The sequence below is a fragment of the Sapajus apella genome, unplaced genomic scaffold, assembly GCF_009761245.1.
Source record: "Sapajus apella isolate SASKATOON/1434 unplaced genomic scaffold, GSC_monkey_1.0 scaffold10, whole genome shotgun sequence".
Lineage (NCBI taxonomy): Eukaryota > Metazoa > Chordata > Mammalia > Primates > Cebidae > Sapajus > Sapajus apella.
The window spans coordinates 35,991,317-36,011,331 of NW_022436950.1; the positions used below are offsets into that span (position 1 = coordinate 35,991,317).

Sequence of the window (20,015 nt, forward strand, 5' to 3'; positions counted from 1 at the left end):
AGGCAATTCTCCTGCCTCAGCCTCCTGAGTAGCTGGGATTACAGGCACGCGCCACCATGCCCAGCTAATTTTTGGTACTTTTAGTAGAGACGGGGTTTCACCGTGTTGACCAGGATGGTCTCGATCTCTTGACCTCGTGATCCACCCGCCTCGGCCTCCCAAAGTGCTGGGATTACAGGCTTGAGCCACCGCGCCCGGCCCAGCTAATACATTTTAAAAAAATTTTTGTTTGTAGAGACAGGGTCTTGCCATTTTGCCCAGGATGGTCCTAAATTCCTGAACTCAAGCAATCTTCCCACCTCAGCCTCTCTAAGTGCTGGGATTATAAGCTAAGTAACTGTGCCCAGCTGTAATCCTATATTCTTCAGAGTTCCCTTTAGAGTAGCCCGTATTATAGTTCTTTATTTTTAAATTATTTATTAATTATTATTATTTTTTGAGATGGAGTCTAGCTCTGTCGCCCAGGCTGAGTGCAGTGGCACAATCTTGGCTCACTGCGACTTCTGCCTCAAACTCCTAACCTCAGGTGAATTGCCTGGCTCAGCCTTCCAAAGTGCTGGGATTACAGGTGTGAGCCACTACACCTGGCCCCTTTCAGTTTCTGAATCTTCAGTATATATTTTTTTGAGATGGAGTTTCACTCTTGTTGCCCAAGCTGGAGTGCAACGGCGTGATCTCCACTAACTGCAACCTCCGCCTCCCAGGTTCAAGCAATTCTCCTGCCTCAGCCTCCTGAGTAGCTGGCATTACATGCACATGCTACCAAGCCCAGCTAATTTTTTATATTTTTAGCAGAAATGGGGTTTCACCATGTTAGCCAGGCTGTTTTTGAACTCTTGACCTTAAGTGATCTGCTCACCTTGGCCTCCCGAAGTGCAGGGATTACAGGTGTGAGGCACCACGCCCAGCCGATCTTCACTATATTGAATGGCAATTCTGATGAGCTTCATTTGATAGTTCAGTATTACATATTAACTTACTATTGGTAAAAATATCCAAATACAGGATAAATGCTTTCCTTTCCTAATGGACTTCTTTTAAGAACAGCTCTTCAAATGTTGTCTTGTGTGATATATGTACATTTACCTGAAATAACTATCTAGTTGTTGAATAACAGTAATGTTATCTATGCTGGAGTATTCTATCAGCTACATTTTTATGATATATAAATTACATGTATATAATGTATAAACTGAAAGACCCAACAAATATATGCTACTAATCTTATCTTGCATCCTAAATAACAGTATGATCATTTATAGATGTCTTCAGAATGTCCACATTAAAACACTACAGTAATTTCAACTAACATAAAATTGTAATTACAGAAAAATAAAGCTCAAGATAAAATTCTACCTGGAGGCAGGCTTACAATTCAACAGATAAGATTATGGAGTGTGTGTAGATATATATATATATACACACATACATATATATATATCTACACACACATATATATATATATCTGTTGTTTAGAAAATAAACTTTCTTTTTGAAAAGAACTGAGACTTTTGAAAAAAGTCATTAAGTAATTATTCCATAATTATTTTGAAATTATTAGAATCATAGAGAAGCAAGTGATTTTAATTCCACCTTGTATTAGGATATTATTAACTTCAATATTAAAGAAGATTTAAAAAAATTAGTCAAGCGAAAGCAAGAGTATATCCCAGGGGAGCGGAACCAAGCTAGAGATGCAAGATAGCCTTGTGGTTAAATATATAAACTCTGGACTCAGACTGACTGGAATCAATTCCTAATCCTACTACTTATTTACTAGCTGTATGACCTTGGACAAGCTACTTAACCACTCTATGCTTCATTTTCTTCATCTGTAAAAAGGGGTAAATTTGTAATACCTACCTATAAAGTTCTTGTGAAGATTAAATGAGTTAATGTAAGTTATTAAACCAGTTAACTCACTAATTTTGGCTATTAATATTCTTACTAAACTGTTAAGGAGATTCTGGACAACAGTCATAACTTCTACAATCCAGAAATACCTGTTTAAGCAGAATTTAGCCCAAAAGTCAAAGGAAAATATGGGACTGAAGCACACAGAAGAGAGAAGTTGCACTCACAGAATTAAAGTGTAGGTTTACACACATTCTTGAAGCAAAGATGCCCAGGGCAGGAAGAAGTCAAACTCGTGAGGTTTGAGGATAAGAGGGTAAGAGCCCATTAGAGGATTTAATAAGAACAGGAACTCAGATCTGGACCAAAAAAAAAGAAAAAAAAAAGGCAAAATGTTTATCATGGCAATATGAAGCATATAACTCATTTTAAGGTGATAACTCCGGGAAATAGCATTGTTTTACCTGGTCTTAAAGAAACCATTGGTAGGGAGAAGGAGGATGCTCCAAGAATAGCACTCTTTAAATGCTCTTACTGGTCAATCATTTAATAGTGATTTCTGACTGTACTAGACCATTCTTACATTGCTATAAACAAATACCTGGGACTCGGTTATTGATTGACTGATTGACTGAGATGGAATCTCACACTGTCGCCTAGGTTGGAGTGCAGTGGTGGAATCTTGGCTCTCTGCAACTTCTGCCTCCTGGGTTCAAGCAATTCTTCTACCTCAGCCTCCTAAGTAGCTGGGACTACAGGCACGTACCACCACGCCCAGCTAATTTTTGTATTTTTAGCAGAGACAGGATTTCACCATATTGGCCTGGTTGGTCTTTAACTCCTGACCTCATGATCAGTCCACCTTGGCCTCCCAAAGTGCTGGGATTGCAAGCATGAGCCACCATACCCAGCTGAGACTGGGTAATTTATAAAGAAAGCATGGTGCCAGGTAACTACCTGGCTTCTGATAAGGCCTCAGGAAGGTTATAATCATGGCAGAAGGCAAGGGGGAGGTAGCAGATCACATGGCAAAAGCAGGGGCAAGAGAGAAGGGGTATGTACCACATACTTTCAAACACTATCTCTCAAGAATTCACTCACTATCATAAGAATAGCACCAAGCCATGAGGACGCCACTCCTGTGATCCAATCACCTTCCACCAAGCCCCACCCCCAACACTGGGGATTACAGTTCGACATGAGATTTGGGCAGGGACAAATATTCAAACTATATCACTGACTAATGCCTAAATTAAGTATCTGGCTTGTACTATGGGGTTGACAACATAAACCTAAAGTAAATTTCTCACCTAAGAACACAGTCTATGAACTAAAACTTAAAAACTACTTCAATTTGCCTCCGAATGGGTAGGAGGATAAAACAATGGAATACAGAACAAGAGAAAAGATTGAAAGTTTGGAAAACAGAGCCTGTGATAAAAGATTAAAGAAGTTAGAATTACCTAGTTTGAAGCAGAGAAGACAAAATAATTAAGGCTTTTAACAATAATATTACTGAAAAGAAAAAGGTGCTTTTATCATGATTGAAAGCAAAGCAAAGAGAAATGGGCAAAATTCCTGGAGATACACAATTAAATACAAAAATATTTCTCACTGACAAATGTTAGGTATTTAAGCAGAACAGGAAGATTCTGACTGGTGAGTGCTTAAATAGAGGCAACATAACTGCCTCCAGGGAGGACAATGAGAGGTAATAGGAACAGCTACAGCAAACAAAAAGCAGGCAACCTGAGAGGTTCAGAGAACATGATGTGTGCACCACCAGTATAGAACCTTGAGATACAAAACATGAATGGTAACAATGAGAGAATCGGAATTTGGGTACACAAGCCTCCTGATAGCCCTGTGAGTATTGGCTATCAGTTACGGATGGAAGCTGGAAAAGATAGAAACTAATCAGCAGCAACCACAGGTAAAGAAAGGTCTTGTTCAGTTGGTTTTTAGAAGCAGAAGTGTGCAGAGCAGAACCAATAATATTAATTAATGCTTATATTGGACTGAGAAAGTCAGTCTCAAGTCTTAAATAGAAAACATGAGTTTCAACTAGAACTTCCATATGGGAAAAATGGCATTCAACATTTACCAACTATATATATATTTTTAAATGGGGTCCTGCTATGTTGCCCAGGCAGGAGTGCAGTGACTATTTACAGGCACAGTTATCACTCACTATATCATTGAACTCCTGGGCTGATGCGATCCTTCCACCTAGCTTCCTGAGTAGTGGGGACTACAGGCATGTGCCACTATGCCCAGCTTCCAAATGTAATTTTTAAAAGTGGATACTGTAAAGGCCTGTGAGGCACAGTGGCTCATACCTGTAATTGCAGTGCTTCAGGAGTCTGAGGCAGGAGGATCACCTGAGACCAGGATTTTAAGAGTAGCCTAAGAAACATAGTGCAATCGCATCTCTACATAAAAACACAAAAATTAGCTGCGCATGGTGGTGTGTGCCTGTGGTCCTAGCTACTCAGGAGGCTGAGGCAGAAGGATCCCTTCAGATCAGGTATTTGATGCTGCAATGAGCTATACTTGTGCCACTGCACTTCAGCCTGGGCAACAGTGCAAGATCTTGACTCAAAAAAAAAAAAAGGATAGGCAATTTACCCTGATGTGATTATTATGTATTGTATGCCTGTATCAAAGTATCTCATGTGTCCCACAAATATATATATCTACTAAGTAACCACAAATTTTTTTTTGAGACAAGAGTCTCACATTGTCGCCCAGGCTGGTGTGCAGTAGCAGGATCTCAGCTCACTGCAACCTCCGCCTCCCACGTTCAAGCAATTCTCCTGCCTCAGCCTTCCGTGTAGCTAGAATTACAGGTGCCACACCCAGCTAATTTTTTGTATTTTTAGTAGAGACGGGGTTTTACTATGTTGGCCAAGCTGGTCTTGAACTCCTGACCTCGTGATCCACCTGCCTCAGCCTCCCAGTACTGGGATTACAGGCATGAGCCACCGCACCCAGCGAAAACATTTTTTTTAATAGATACTGGTAAAGTTAATAAGGCATACTCGTAAGAAGCTACCAGGTATTTAAATACGAAAATCCTTACAATGTGTAGTCAGAACACTTTCATAAAGAATGAACAAAGTTATAGAAGAGGGAAAGGAAAAGAAACCCAAACTGGCCAAATGGATTTTTTTTTTTTTTTGAGACAGGGTCTTACTCTGCCACCCAGGCTGGAATGCAGTGGTGCAAACTTGGCTCACTACAACCCCCGCCTCCCAGGCTCAATCGATCCTCCCACCTCACACTCCCGAGTAGCTGGGACCACAGGCATACACCACCATGCCCGGCTAATTTTTGTCTTTTTTTTTTTTTTTTTTGTAGAGACAGGGTCTCATCATGGGAGGCTGAAGTGGGTAGACTGCTTGAGCCCAGGAGTTTGAGACCAGCCTGGGTGACATGGTAAGACTCCACCTCTATGTGAAACATTTTTAAAATAAAAAAAGAACAAAATTGGGTTGGCATGGTGGCTCGCGCCCATAATCCCAGAACTTTGGGAGGCCGAGGCAGGCGGATCACGAGGTCAGGAGATCAAGATCATCCAGGCCAACATGCTGAAACCCTGTATCTACTAAAATACCAGAAGTTAGCCCTGTGTGGCGGTGTGCGCCTATAGTCCCAACTACTTGGGAGACTCAGGCAGAGGAATCACTTGAACCTGGGAGGTGGAGGTTGCAGTGAGCCGAGATCGCACCACTGTACTCCAGCCTGGGCAACAGAGCAAGACTGTCTCAAAAAAAAAAAAAAAAGAAAGAAAGAAAAAAGAAGAAAAGAAAAAAAATTCTCTTAATTTTATGTAAATATATCCAGTTGTTAACAGCAGTTTAGAAATGGTACATAGAGGAAAGCTTACTTAACTAAATTGGAGACTGGAGTAGAAGTTAGCCAGGCAGGGCTGGGAAAAATGTTTCGGGGAGAAAAAAGAAAGAATAGAACTATGGAAGTAAGAGAGGGGTCAAAGAATTCAGGAACTTTAAGTTATAAGTATTCATTCACTGATTTAATAAATATTGACTGGGGGCCTGCTCTATAACAACAGCCAAGTACACAGCAGTAATCAAAATAGACTAGTCCCTACCTTCATGGAGCACACACTTAAGTGAGGGAGACAGACACTTAAGGGATTACAAATAGAGTTACGACCGGGCCCAGTGGCTCACACCTGTAATCCCAGCACTTTGGGGGCTGAGGTGGGTGACATGGTGAAACCGGCTAACATGGTGAAACCCTGTCTCTACTAAAAATACAAACATTAGCTGGGAGTGGTGGTGTGCACCTGTAATCCCAGCTACTTGGGAGGCTGAGGAAGGAGAATCACTTGAATCCAGGAAGTGGAGGTTGCAGTGAGCCAAGACTGTACCACTGCACTCCAGCCTGGGCAACAGAGCAATACTCCATCTCAAATAAATAAATAAATAGAATTACAAAGTGGGAAAAGTGTTGTAAAGAAAAGGCACAAGGTGTTATGATAGCATCTAAAAGGGGAACCTGGGTGAGTGCAGTGGCTCATGCTTGCAATCCCAGAACTTTGGGAAACTAAGGTGGGAGGAACACTTGAGGCCATGAGTTCAAGACCAGCCTAGGAAACTTAATGAGACACACATCTTTACAAAAAATTTTAAAAAACAACTAGCTAGATACAGTGGCACATCCCTGTAGTCCCAGCTACTTAGGAGGCTGAGGTGGGAGGATCCCATGAGCCCAGGAATTTGAGGCTACAGTGAGCTATGATCAAGTCACTGCACTCCAGCCTAGGCAACACAGCAAGACTCTGTCTTAAAAAATAAAAATGAAATAAATAAAAGGGGGACCTATCTAGCAATGTGGGATGATCAGCGATAGCTTCCCTGGGGAAGTGATGTTTAAACTAGGAGCTGAAAAATGAACACACATTAGCTAGGTGTGTGGATGACTAGAGGTGCATTCCAGAAAACAGGAATAGCATAGAAAGGCCCTGAGATAGGAGGGAACAGGGTACATCTGAAGAATTAAAAGAAAACAAGTGAGGCCTCTCCTGCCTCAGCCTCCTGAGTAGCTGGGATTATAGGCATGCACCACAATGCCTGGCTAATTTTTCTATTTTAGTAGAGATGGGGTTTCACCATGTTGGCTGGGATGGTCTCGATCTTTTGACCTCTTGATCTGCCCATCTCGGCCTCCCAAAGTGCTGGAATTACAGGCATGAGCCATTGCGCCTGGCCATCCATATGTTTTAAAGTAAAAAAAAGTATATAAAACTGTACATACTGTATAATAACAATATATATTTCTATAGTAAAATCAGGGGTGATTTCCTTAAACTGTTAGATCTTGCTATTTTCTACAGCAACCATATTTATTACTTTCATAAATTACACTAATTTTAAATAAATGAATTAGATTTGCCCAGAAGGAAGGCTTCTTTAAGATTTAAAATCAGGAGAAAAAACAAAGGACTGGGATGGATAGAGTTTGTTAGTGGGGGAATAGAAGAGTGATGGAGTTCACGTGGAAGGGACTCTATAATCTCAGCAAAGCAGGAGGAAAGGACATCTGTAGCAAGCAAAGGGGTTGGGTATGACTAGCAATATTACAGTGAGGCTGAAGGTCTGGAATAATGCCATGGGGATTCAGAGAACTGTCAGGAGGACACAGGGCTCAGCTAAGAATCTTTAGGGACAAAAAAGGAAATGATATGGATTAGTATTGTTGTTCAAAAAATTTGCAATTATCTGTAGAATTTCTTAAAAATGTCAGGTCTTGACCAGGCGCAGTGGTTCACGCCTATACTCCGAGCAACTTGGGAGGCCGAGGCAGGTGGATCACCTGAGGTCAGGAGTTCGAGACTAGCCTGGCCACCATGGTGAAACCCTGTCTCTATTAAAATAGAAAAATTAGCCAGGCATAGTAGCACGTGCCTGTAATCCCAGCTACTCGGGAGGCTGAGGCAGGAGAATCGCTTGAACCTGGGAGGCAAAGGTTGCAGTGAGGCAAGATCGTGATACTGCACTCCAGCCTGGGCAACAAGAGTTAGATACAGTCTCAAAAAAAAAAAAAAAAAGTCAGGTCCCTCTCCAAGTGATTTAGTATGTCAAAGTAGAGGCCCAATAATCTGTATTTTTTTTTCTTTCTTTTTAGACAGTCTTGCTCTGTCACCCAGGCTGGAGTGCAGTGGCGCAATCTTGGCTTACTGCAACCTCTGCCTCCCAGGTTCAAGTGATACTCCTGTCTCTGCCTCCTGAGTAGCTGGGACTACAGGTGCACACCGCCACACATGGCTAATTTTTTGTATTTTAGTAGAGATGGGTTTCACTGTGTTGCCCAGGCTGGTTGCAAATTCCTGAGCTTAGGCAATCCACCCGCCTTGGCCTCCCATAGTGCTGGGATTACAGGTGTGAGTCACCACGCCTGGCCAATAATATGCATTTTTATAAGAGGAACTTTTTCAGACAGGCTCAGAATATGTTTTGGGAAATGCTAGCTTAAGAGTCCAGACTGACTGTAGTGAGCCATAATCCAGGCACTGCCCTCTAGCCTGCGTGACAAAGTGAGATCCTATCTCAAAAAATATATATACAGATGGCCGGACAGAGTGGCTCACACCTGTAATTCTAGTACTTTGGGGGGCTAAGGTGGGTGGATCACTTGAGGTTAGAAGTTCGAGAACACCTTGGCCAACATGGCGAAACCCCCGTCTCTACTAAAATACAAATATTAGCCAGGCATAGCAGTGTGCGCCTATAACCCCAGCTACTAGGGAGGCTGAGGCACAAGAATTGCTTGAACCTGGGAGGTGGAGGTTGCAGTGAGCCGAGATCACACCACTGTACTCCAGCCTGGGCAACAGAGCAAGACTCTGTCTCAGAAAAAAATAAAATAAATACACACACACACAAACACACTCACACACACTCACACATATATATATATACACACATACATACATACATATATATATATATATATACACACACAGAAAACTTCCTTAAGGTACTCTCTACTCTCATCATTTCAACTTATACAGTGAGTCTAGATGTCAAGATTTTTGTTTCCTTTTCTTTTTTGGGTATGTGTGTTTTGTTATTGCTGTTTTTAATTTCAGGAGAATAAAATTAGCTTAGAGAGACAGGAAAGAAAAGAGTAGCAAAAACAGGACACACCAATACTAAAAAAAAAAAATATATATATATATATACTATTATTTATGTTGTAGAACACTATACCAAACTACTTATTACCTTACCTTTAGGAGGAGAGCAAAGTTACTCTTCAGAGAATTAGTCACACCATTTTCATACAAATTTTTCCTCATATGATTTTCACTCACGCTGCCACCACCAGATTGATACCTTAATAATGACTTCAGTATGGTTTCAAAAGGGTCCACTGAAACAAATTAAATATTTCTGTATCAAAATAATCACTCAAAAAGATTTCCTGTAACAGAACAAGAGATTAGGGAGGTAAAGGATCATAGTTGAAAGCATGGCAATTGTTTTTCATAATTCCCTTAACTGTTTTAATTTTTCATATTTAAAAAATTTTTTTTTGAAACAGAGTTTTGCTCTTCTCACCCAGGCTAGAGTGTAGTGTTGTGATCTGGGCTCATTGCAAACTCTGCCTCCTGCATTCAAGTGATTCTCCTGACTCAGCCTCCCAAGTAGCTGGGATTATAGGCACCTGCCACCCTGCTCAGCTAATTTTTGTATTTTTAGTAGAGAGGGGGTTTTATTATGTTGGCCAGGCTGGTCTCGAACTCCTGACCTCAGGTGATCCACCCACCTCAGCCTCCCAAAGTACTAGGATTACAGGCGTGAGCCACCACACCTGGCCTATTTTTTCTTATTAGTTTTTATGTACTACATATATTTAACATATTGATGGTAAATTGCTTTTCCATTTCTCTTTTAAACTTTGTCATGGTGCCTTTTTATTTAACAAAAATATGGTAATCGATTACTATACATCAGGTGTAACAATGTGTGGTCAACATTTTCTCATCTCTTTCTTCCTTTCTCAAGGTGATTTTGACTTTGTTTTTTAAATCACAGACAGAGTTTCCGTGTTTCTCCCAGACTAGTCTTCAACTCTTGAGTTAAGTGATCCTTCCACCTCAGCTTCCTGAGTAGCTGAGACTACAGGTATGTGCTACTGCATCCATTCAAGGTGTTTGTTATTGTAATAAAATTTTTCATTTTTATGTAGATAGGTTTATCTAACTTGTATTTTATAGCTCCTAGATCTTATACCATTGTTAAGGTTTATCTATATTCTCCCCAACCAAAGAGAAAAAATTTAATATTTAACCAAGTTTTCTTGTATTACCTTTATGACCTGATATTTTAATCATCTAGAATTTATTTAGATATAAGGAATAAGGCAGACGCCAGGTGCAATGGCTCACACCTGTAATCCCAGTATTTTGTGGGGCAAAAGTAGGAGAATTACTTGAGTCTAGGAGTTGAAGGCCACTCTGGGCAACGTGGTGAGACCTCATCTCCACTAAAGAGGAAAAAAAAATTAGCCAGGTATGGGGGTGCATGCCTATAGTCCCACCTACTCAAAGGCTGAGGTGGGAGGATCACTTGAGCCCAGGAGTTGTAGGTTATACAGTGAGCTATGATAGTACCACTGCACTCTAGCCTGGGCAAAAGAGGGAGAAACAAATAACAAATAAGGCAGGGATTGAGATTTATTTTTTCCAAATCTAACCAATATTCCCAAAACCATTTATTACTTTTCTCTTTTGTCATAAAATGCTATCTTTATCACATACATTTGGTTTGTCTTCTGAACTATCTACTCGATCACATCTGTTTGTCTAGCCCTACCACAGTATGAGCTGTTTTTTTTTTTGAGACGGAATCTCTCTCTGTCACCCAGGCTGGAGTACAGTGGCTCGATCTTAGCTCACTGCAACCTCTGCCTCCTGGGTTCAAGAGATTCTCCTGCCTCAGCCTCCCAAGTAGCTGTGATTACAGGTGTGATTACAGACACATGCATCACATCTGGCTAATTTTTGTATTTTTTTGCAGAGATGAGGTCTCACTATGTTGCCCAGACTGACGTTGAACTCCTGGGCTCAAGTGATCCTCCCATCTAGGCCTCCCAAAGTGTTGGGATTACAGGTGTGAGCCACTGTGCCTGGCTAGTATGAGATTCTTTAAATTAATCTAGCTTTATAATACACTATAATAACTGATAATACAAGTATTTCCCTCATTAATATTCTTTTTTTTTTTTTTGAGATAGAATCTCCTCACTCTGTTGCCTAGACTGGAGTGCAGTGGTGTGATCTCAGCTCACTGCCACCTCCACCTCCTGTGTTCAAGCTATTATTCTGCCTTAGCCTCCCGAGTAGCTAAGACTATAGGCGTGCACCACCATGCTCTGCTAATTTTCGTATTTTTAGTAGAGATTTAATATTCTTTCTAAGATTATTTCCTGGGTGATCATGTACATTTACTCTTCCACATATACCTTGGAACCATCTTTTCAGGCTCCCAAAAAAATCCTGTTGGAATTTACGCTGAGATTTTATCATAAACACTTATATATTAAGGAAAAACACAATTATTTAAAATACTATCTTAAATGAGGTAATAAAACTGCAGCACAGTGCCTAGCACATAGTACAAAGCACTCAATAAATGTTGACTATTGCTATCCAAGAACAAGGTCTATATACAGTTATTTATAAACATTCATTCTTTTAAATTTAATTTAACTTTCTTTTTTGAGACAAGTCTTGCTCTGTTGCCTAGGCTGGAGTACAATGGCACAATCTTGGCTCACTGAAGCCTCTGCCTCCCGGGTTCAAGAGATTCTCATGCCTCAGCCTCCTGAGTAGCTGGGATTACAGGCATGTGCCACCACGCCCGGCTAATTTTTATATTTTTAGTAGAGATGGGGTTTTGCCATACTGGTCAGCCTGGTCTCAAACTCTTGGCCTCAAGTGATCCACCTGCCTCAGCCTGCCAAAGTGCTGGGATTACAGGCATGAGCCACAATGCCTGGCCTAAATATGCATTCTTAAAAGGTAAGGATCAGGTAATTAGAAAGAAAAGTAAACTTACATGTCTTACTGGGGTTGATATGTTGCTTCAGTACATCAACAGTGCCCAAACTAACCACAAGGCGCCCGCCAAACCAGAAGGAGACCACAGGCCCGTATCTCTCATGCAAATTAACCAGGAACTCGTGCAAACTTCCACTATTCACAATATCTGGAAGATTGCCATCTCTGACAAAAGAGCAATATTTGATAAAATAATTAGTTTAGCTTGGAAAAATCAGAAAAACAATAGTTGACTCTGAATTAACTGTGTCAATAAATGACAACAAAGGTTCATGAAATTCAAATTACTGCAAAATCCAAAACTCAATTATATTTGCTTTCTTACTATGTTTCTATAGTTATATTTGAATACGGATTTGTCTGCTATTTTAAGAATTCTTAACACTTTATACCAAATAAAAAAGCTCCACAGGAACATCTGACTTAGATACCAGAAAGCTATCCAACTTAACTACCCAGCACCTAACTCTGAGATAACAATGGACATCATCAGCTGATGAAAATCATCAGATCAGCTACGGCAATCTTCTTTCTCTGGCAAGGGGAAGTGAAAACAATGAAATATTTTGATTTACGCAACCCTCTTTTCTGTTCTTAACAAAGTTTAGGTTAAGTGCCAAGGTAAATTTAGGGCAATCAAAGGAATTGGATAAGACGAGTAATCTAAAAATATGGTTTATCATATATATTTGGCTTGTCTTCTGAACTACCTACTCTATTCCATCTGTCTGCCCAGTCCTACCACAAAAAAAACTTAGTTTTCTATTTATTTATTTATTTAATTTTAGAAACAGGGTCTGGCTCTGTTGTCTAGGCCGGAGTACAGTGGCATAATCATAGCTCACTGCAGCATTAAACTCCTGGCCTCAAGTGATCCTCCACCTCAACCTCATCAGTAGCTGGCAAGAGCTACTGAGATTAGCTAAGAACATGGTTTAGTCTTGATATCAATTATGAAGAATTGACTCTACTTGATTCTAAGAAAATAATTACTCACTTTTCTTCAGTTGGAGTAATCCCTGGAATTCCTGCAGCTTGTCTGGAAGCCTTACAGGGAAAAAAACAGTTTATAATAATGAATTATTATATATCCCATAAGTCAAATGTGTTTCACCAAGACATCTGCAGGATCTTAAATAATGGCTTTTTTTTTTTTTGAGATGTAGTCTTGCTCTGTTGCCAGGATGGAATATAGTGGTATGATCTCAGCTCACTGCAACCTCCACTCCTGGGTTCAAGTGATTCCCCTGCCTCAGCCTCCCAAATAAGCTGGGACTACAGGCGTGTGCCACCACACCCAGCTAATTTTTATATTTTAGTTGAGATGGGGTTTCACCATGTTGGCCAGGATGGTCTCCATCTCTTGACCTCGTGATCCACTAGCCTCGGCCTCTTGAAGTGCTGGGATTAGAGGCATGAGCCACTGTGCCCGGCCTAAATAATGGCTTTCCAATTAAGTTGAATTTAAGAAATCATTTCTATATTAAAATACAAAAAAACGGGGTTCTTTGCATGGAAAAGAATAATTTCTATGTCCTTTGCAGGGATATGGATGGAGCTGGAGGCCATTATCCTTAGCAAACTAACACAGGTACAGAAAACCAAATACTACATGTTCTCACTTATAAGTGGGAGCTAAACAATGAGAATACATGAACACATAGAGTGGAATAATACACACTGGGGACTTTCGGAGGGTGAAAGGGTTACGAAAAACAACTAATGGGTACTAGGCTTAATAATTATCTGGGTGATGAAATTATCTGTACAATAAACCCCCATGATACAAGTTTACCTATGTAACAAACCTAGATTTGCATCCCTGAACTTAAAAGTTTAAAAAAAAAAAAAAAAAAGAATGATTTCATTCAGGATATTATTCTTCCTGTGTCAATTAAACTAAGGTATTTGAAGAATTTAATATAACTTTACATCAAGTAACATAAATCAAGTACACTTTTCTTTGTTGTCTCTGTTCTGAGTTTACATATGGTCCTGGCTGGCTTGGCTTCACAAAAAAAAAAAATTGAGGTCCATGCTTCTAATAGTTTCATTATGATGATGTAAGAAACAGAAGAAAATTCCCGTGCTGGGCCAGGCACAGTGGCTCATACCTGTAATCCCAGCACTTTGCGTGGCTGAGGTGGATGATCACTTCAGGTGAGGAGTTCAAGACCAGCCTGACAAACATGGTGACCCTGTCTCTACTAAAAATACAAAAATTAGCTGGGCATGGTGGTACACTCCCATAGTCCCAGCTACTCAGGAGGCTGAGGCATGAAAATCACTTGAACCTGGGAGGCAGAGGTTGCAGTGAGCTGTGACTGCACCACTGCACTCCAGCCTGGATGACATACTAAGACTTGTCTCAAAAGAAAAAAAAAAGGAAACAGAAAACTGCCGTGCTGGAGCCATTTTCTTGAGTTGGTGGGAAGTTAGATCTAGTACAGGAGTGAAAAGATGGGGAAGTATTTAATTGGGAGCATAGACAGTTCATAGTAATAGGAGGGAAGGTGAAATATAAGGGCACAAACTTCGGCTATAGATAGGCAGGGTGGTGTGGAAGTTAGCTTGGGATTGGTTTTATTTTTTCAATGAAATAGGCCAGGTGTGGTGGCTCACATCTGTAATCCCAGTACTTTGGGAGACCAAGGCAGGCTGATCATTTGAGTCCGGGAGTTTGAGAACAGCTTGGGCAACATGGTGAACCCCGTCTCTCTGAAAAATACAAAAAATTAGCTGGGTGCAGTGGCCAGTGCTGTAATCCTAGCTACTAGGGAGGCTGAGGCAGGAGGATCACTTGAGTCTGGGAAGTCAAGGCTACAGTAAGCCAAGGTCACACCATTGCACTCCAGCCTAGGAGACAAAGTGAGACCCCATCTCAAAAAAAAAAAAAAAAAAAAAAAAAAGAGGCCAGGCGCAGTGGCTCATGCCTGTAATCCCAACACTTTGGGAGGCTGAGGCGAGCAGATAACTTTAGGTCTGGAGTTCAAAACCAGCCTGGCCAACATGGCGAAACCGCATCTCTACTAAAAATAGAAAAATTAGCAGGGCATGGTGGTAGGCACCTGTAATCCCAGATACTCAGGAGACTGAGGCAGGAGAATTGCTTGAGCTCAGGAGGCATAGGTTGCAGTGAGCTGAGATAGTGTCACTTCACTCCAGCCTGGGAGACTTTGTCTAAAAAAAAGGCCAGGCAAGGTGGCTCACACCTGTAATCCCAGCACTTTGGGAGGCCGAGGTGGGTGGATCACGAGGTCAGGAGTTCAAGACCATCTTGGCTAATATGGTGAAACCCCATCTCTACTAAAAATACAAAAAATTAGCTGGGTATGGTGGCACGCACCTGTAGTCCCAGCTACCTGGGAGGCTGAGGCAGGAGAATCACCTGAACCCGGGAGGTGGAGATTGCAATGAGCCAAGATCATGCCACTGCACTCTAGCCTGGGCGGTGACAAAGCAAGACTCCATCTCAAAAAAAAAAAAAAAGAGGCCAGGTGCAGTGGCTCAGGCCTGTAATCCCAGCACTTTGGGAGACAGAGGCAGGCAAATCACAAGGTCAGGAGATCAAGAAGGTCTTGGCCAACATGATAAAACCCCATCTCTACTAAAAATACAAAAATTAGTCAGGCATGGTGGCGTGTGCCTGTAGTCCCACTACTCTGGAGGCTGAGGCAAGAGAATTGCTTGAACCCAGGAGGCAGAGATTGCAATGAGCCGAGATCATTCCACCGCACTCCAGCCTGGGCAACAGAGTGAAATTCCGTCTCAAAAAAGAAAAGAAATAGAGGCGAGATGGATTATGAGGTCAGGAATTTGAGACTAGCCTTGTCAACATACTAAAACCCTGTCTCTATTAAAAATACAAAAATTAGCCAGGTGTGGGGGCACACGCCTGTAGTCCCAGCTAATTGGGAGGCTGAGGTAGGAGAATCACTTGAACCTGGGAGGCAGAGGTTGCAGTGAGCCGAGACCATGCCATTGCATTCCAGCCTGGTTGCAGCTGGAGTGAGACTCCGGCTCAAAAAGAAAAAAAAGAAAACGAGATTATTAGTTATTGGTGAAGAGAGGAGATTTAAAGATAGGGAAGGAGTGAAAAGTTATCTAGAGGATTAGGTGAGTGAATGTACCAGGTTTTTTCCAGACATCCCACTTAAGGTTCGTAAATTTAAAATGAGACTAGTCAGTATGGCTGTGTTCTTTTCTGCCTGCATGATTTTTGTTTTTCAGCTGTGTGGGTTTAGGGGCGTAATTGACAGAGCACTGAATTTAATGAGAATTGTGGTTTTATGACAAAGGGATACAGCACAATGGAGTTGAAGGTATATGCAAAAGAGTGGTTACAGTAACAGACCATGGAACCTAAGCTTTTTTTTTTTGTTTTTTTTTGTTTTTTGAGACAGGGTCTTGCTCGCTCTGTCACCCACACTGGAGTGCAGTGGCGTACTCTTGGCTCACTGCAGCCTCGATCTCCCAGGCTCAAGTGATCCTTCTGCCTCAGCCTCTTAAGTAGCTGGGACCAGGGACCACAGATGCTCACCACCATGCCTAATTTTTTATTTTCATTGTTTTTAGAGACAGGGTCTCACTATAATACTCAGACTAGTCTCAAACTACTAAGTTCAAGCAATCCTCCCACCCCATTCTCCCGAAGTGCTGGGATTACAGGCTTGAATCACTGTGCTGGCCATAAGCTTCTTACATCATCAGTTTTTTCTTAATGACTTGACAGCCCTCATCATTACAATGTAATTTCTCCTACCTCTTTTTTTTTTTTTTTTTTTTTAACATAAATGACTTGATGGAAATTTCTCCTACCTTATGAGTCCCTTCACCTCACTTCCCTCTCTAGTTACCAGCCCCCTTTACTACAAAACTCTAAAGAGCAGCCTATACTTGATATCTCTGAATCTATACCATTTAGGTTCATCACCCCAATTACACTGAAACTGCTCTTTTTAAGATTACGAATGTTACAGTGGCTCATGCCTGTAATCCCAGATCATGAAAGGCTGAGGCAGGAGGATCACTTCAGCCCAGAAGTTTGAGACCAGCCTGAGCAACACAGCAGGACCCCATTTCTATAAAAAATTAAAAAGTAGGCTGGGTGCAGTGGCTCACACCTGTAATCCCAGTACTTTGGGAGGCCAAGGCAGGCAGATCACTGGAGGTCAGGAGTTCAAGACCAGCCCAGCCAACATGGTAAAATCTTGCCTCTACTCAAAATATAAAAAATTAGCCAGGAGTGGTGGTGTGTGCCTGTAGTCCCAGCAACTCGAGAGGCTAAGGTGGGAGGATCGCATGGGGCCAGGAGTTTGAGGTTATGATGAACTATGATGGCACCACTACATCCAGCCTGGGCAAGAAAGTGAGACTCTGTCTTAAACAAAACAAAAAACAATTACCAATATCGTTAAATTCTTAGGCCTTAACTTGACCTATCTGCAGCATTTGACTTAGCTGATTATCCTCTTCCGCTTAAAACATCTGGTTTCCTTCTATTTTATGTGGTTCTGCTCCTCAGTCTCCTTTGCTGGCTCCTCTTTTTCTCCTCAACCATTAACATTGGAGAATCCAGGGTATGGTCCCTGGACCTCTTCTCTCCTGTATCTAAATCATCTGGGAGATTGCAACCAGTTCTCCTAGCTTTAAATACCATCTATACATTGATAGCTCCCAAATACATATCTTCAGCCTGGACTTTTCCCATAAACTCAAGACATATATTCAGTTACTCCTCAACATCTCCACTTGGATGTCTAACAGGCGTCTCAAAACTAGCCTACCCAAAACCAACTCCTAAGCTCTATAAATCCTCACTACCTCTCACCAAAATAAAACTAAAGAACAATCAGCAACAACAAAACCCCTGATCTTCCCTGGAATTAATCCATCCTTCCAGAAACCACGCTAAAAATAACTGGTATTTCCTTGATGCCTCTATTTCACAGTGTGCTTCTATGAGCTGATCAAAGAAGAATATTATTTTAAAATCACCAAAAGTTCAAGAACCACTAAAATTGTTTAGTTTCTCAGAAAATAGGATTTCAGGAAGTCCCTGATTGTGTAGTTGCAAGATTCCAGTCTAATCAATTTACTTGCTCGGAAAAGAACATTTAAGAAGATGTATGGTCAATTCCAGTAGTTCAACTTTCACTTTAACTTTTCAACTTTCACTGTAAAACCACCACCTTGCTTTGTAGAACTTTTTTTTTTTCTTTTTTCTTTGAGACGGAGTCTCGCTGTGTCGCCAGGATGGAGTGCAGTGGCGCGATCTCGGCTCACTGCAATCTCTGCCTCCCGGGTTCAAGCGATTCTCCTGCCTCAGCCTCCCGAGTAGCTGGGATATGCCAGCACACCCAGATAATTTTTGTATTTTTAGTAGATACATGGTTTCACCACGTTGGCCAGGATGGTCTCGATCTCCTGACCTCGTGATCCAACCGCCTCGGCCTCCCAAAGTGTGTAGAACAGGTTTTAAAGACGGCTCCTCAACCATCACCGCTTTTGTTTTCAGACCCTCCCTCTCTGGCTGATGGAAGCCAGTGGAGAGAAGAGAACAGGAGGCTCGGAGAGGCAGCAGCGGCCGGGGAAAGTTCGCACTCGGACCAGCAGCGTGGCGCTCTCCCCGGGAGGAGCATTTGTCCCCAAGCCCCTCAGAGGAGCAAGACCCGGACCTCGAGCACTTTGGATTTCAGTCAGCATAGACCGATGGACAGATGGAAAGGCGAACGACAGAAGTACTGGAGAATCCTCAAGAAAGAAAGAAGTGGCGCGCCGTGGAGTCTCCTCTCGGACACACTGGGAAATGGAATTTGTGTTTGTCGGAGTTACTGCCAAAAAGCCGCCCAAAGTACTTGAGAGCCGCCTTGGAGAGTGGTGCTGAGTGCCCGTCAAGGTGAGGCCCGCCTGCAGCGGCGCGGGATTTTCCTCGGCAGCTCTACGCCCGCCCGAGTCGGCGCCAGAAGGGTAGCTGCGCAGTCCACTTTGCTCACCGCATTCGCCAGGCGCGCCCGGAGGGGTGCCACGTGACTCCGGGTGTGTTCACCGAGCGGAAGCCCTGGAAGGATCCTGAGCCCTTCCCTCAGGCCCGCCCCCTGCGGCCCGCACAGGCAGGTCGGCCTGGAGGTCGGTGACAGAGAGGCCGGGGCAGCGCCCGACGCCCCAGAGAACGAAGATGACGCTTACCGGGTAGAGGTAGAGCACTGCTCCCACCAACGCCAGCAAGAAGGTGACGGCGAAGATCGCGAAGTCCAACATGGTTCTTCCGCCCAGGGAGCCACGTCTCGGATCTGCCGCTCCGGCAGCAGCGCCTCAGCCTGGCCCAACTTAACGCATTAGCCTGTGGGCGGGGGCACCCCGCGAGACCCGCGAACCAACTGGCCGCGGGGGGCGTGACCGAGGCCTGCGGCCGGCGCCGACGGAAAGAGCAATGGATCGCCGAGGAGCCAGGGAGCTGACTCCAGTGCGCAGCAGGCAGAGGCTGAGGCCGCCCAGCGCTAGCCTCCACCCCAAGGCGGGGATTGCGGTGCACATGATTTCAGAATACGCCCGCGACTTGGGACCTAGTTGCTGGCGAAAGCAGACCCCAGGTTCCTCATAAAAGTTAGGAGTTAGCAGTGCTCTGTCTGCCGAATGGTTTCAGAATTAAAACCTCTAAACCAATGGTTTTCGAAGAGAGGTTCTCGGACCAGCATCAGCGTCGCCTGGGAACTCGTTAGAGATGCAGATTATCGATGCCGGGCGCGGTGGCTCCACCTATCCCAGCACCGTGGGAGGCTGAAGCGGGAGGATGGACACCAGAGTGGGCAACATAGCGAGACCCCCGTCTCTACAAAAAAAAAAAAAAAAAAAAAAGATTCAAATTAGCCAGGCGTGGTGGCTTACGCCTGTGGCCCTACCTACACCGGAGGTTGAGGCTGGAGGATCGCTTGAACCAGGGAGGCTCAGGCTACGCACCTCTGTACTCCAACCTGGTCGACAGGGCAAGAGCGTCTCAAAAAACAAAAGAAATGCAGATTCTCGATCCCAACCTAGACCTATTGAATCAAACACTGGGGGGCCGGGG

The 20,015-nt window shown here is 42.9% G+C and overlaps 1 protein-coding gene across 8 annotated transcripts in view; it reads right to left on the bottom strand.

The window, feature by feature from the left end:
- Positions 1 to 20,015, bottom strand: part of LOC116551915 (cytochrome P450 20A1) — a 121,620-nt gene that overhangs the window by 32,612 nt on the left and 68,993 nt on the right. For 3 of the 8 annotated variants that reach the window (XM_032278578.1, XM_032278581.1, XM_032278579.1), the window contains 3 exons: positions 12,945 to 12,994; positions 11,946 to 12,112; positions 9,113 to 9,255 (listed from right to left, as the gene is read on the bottom strand). In XM_032278578.1, coding sequence (XP_032134469.1) covers positions 9,113 to 9,255; positions 11,946 to 12,112; positions 12,945 to 12,994 — 360 coding nt within the window. Of the gene's footprint in view, positions 1 to 9,112; positions 9,307 to 11,945; positions 12,113 to 12,944; positions 12,995 to 19,135; positions 19,700 to 20,015 lie in introns of those variants that run through there. The other 5 variants (XM_032278577.1, XM_032278585.1, XM_032278583.1 and 2 more) reach the window with 5 other exon arrangements.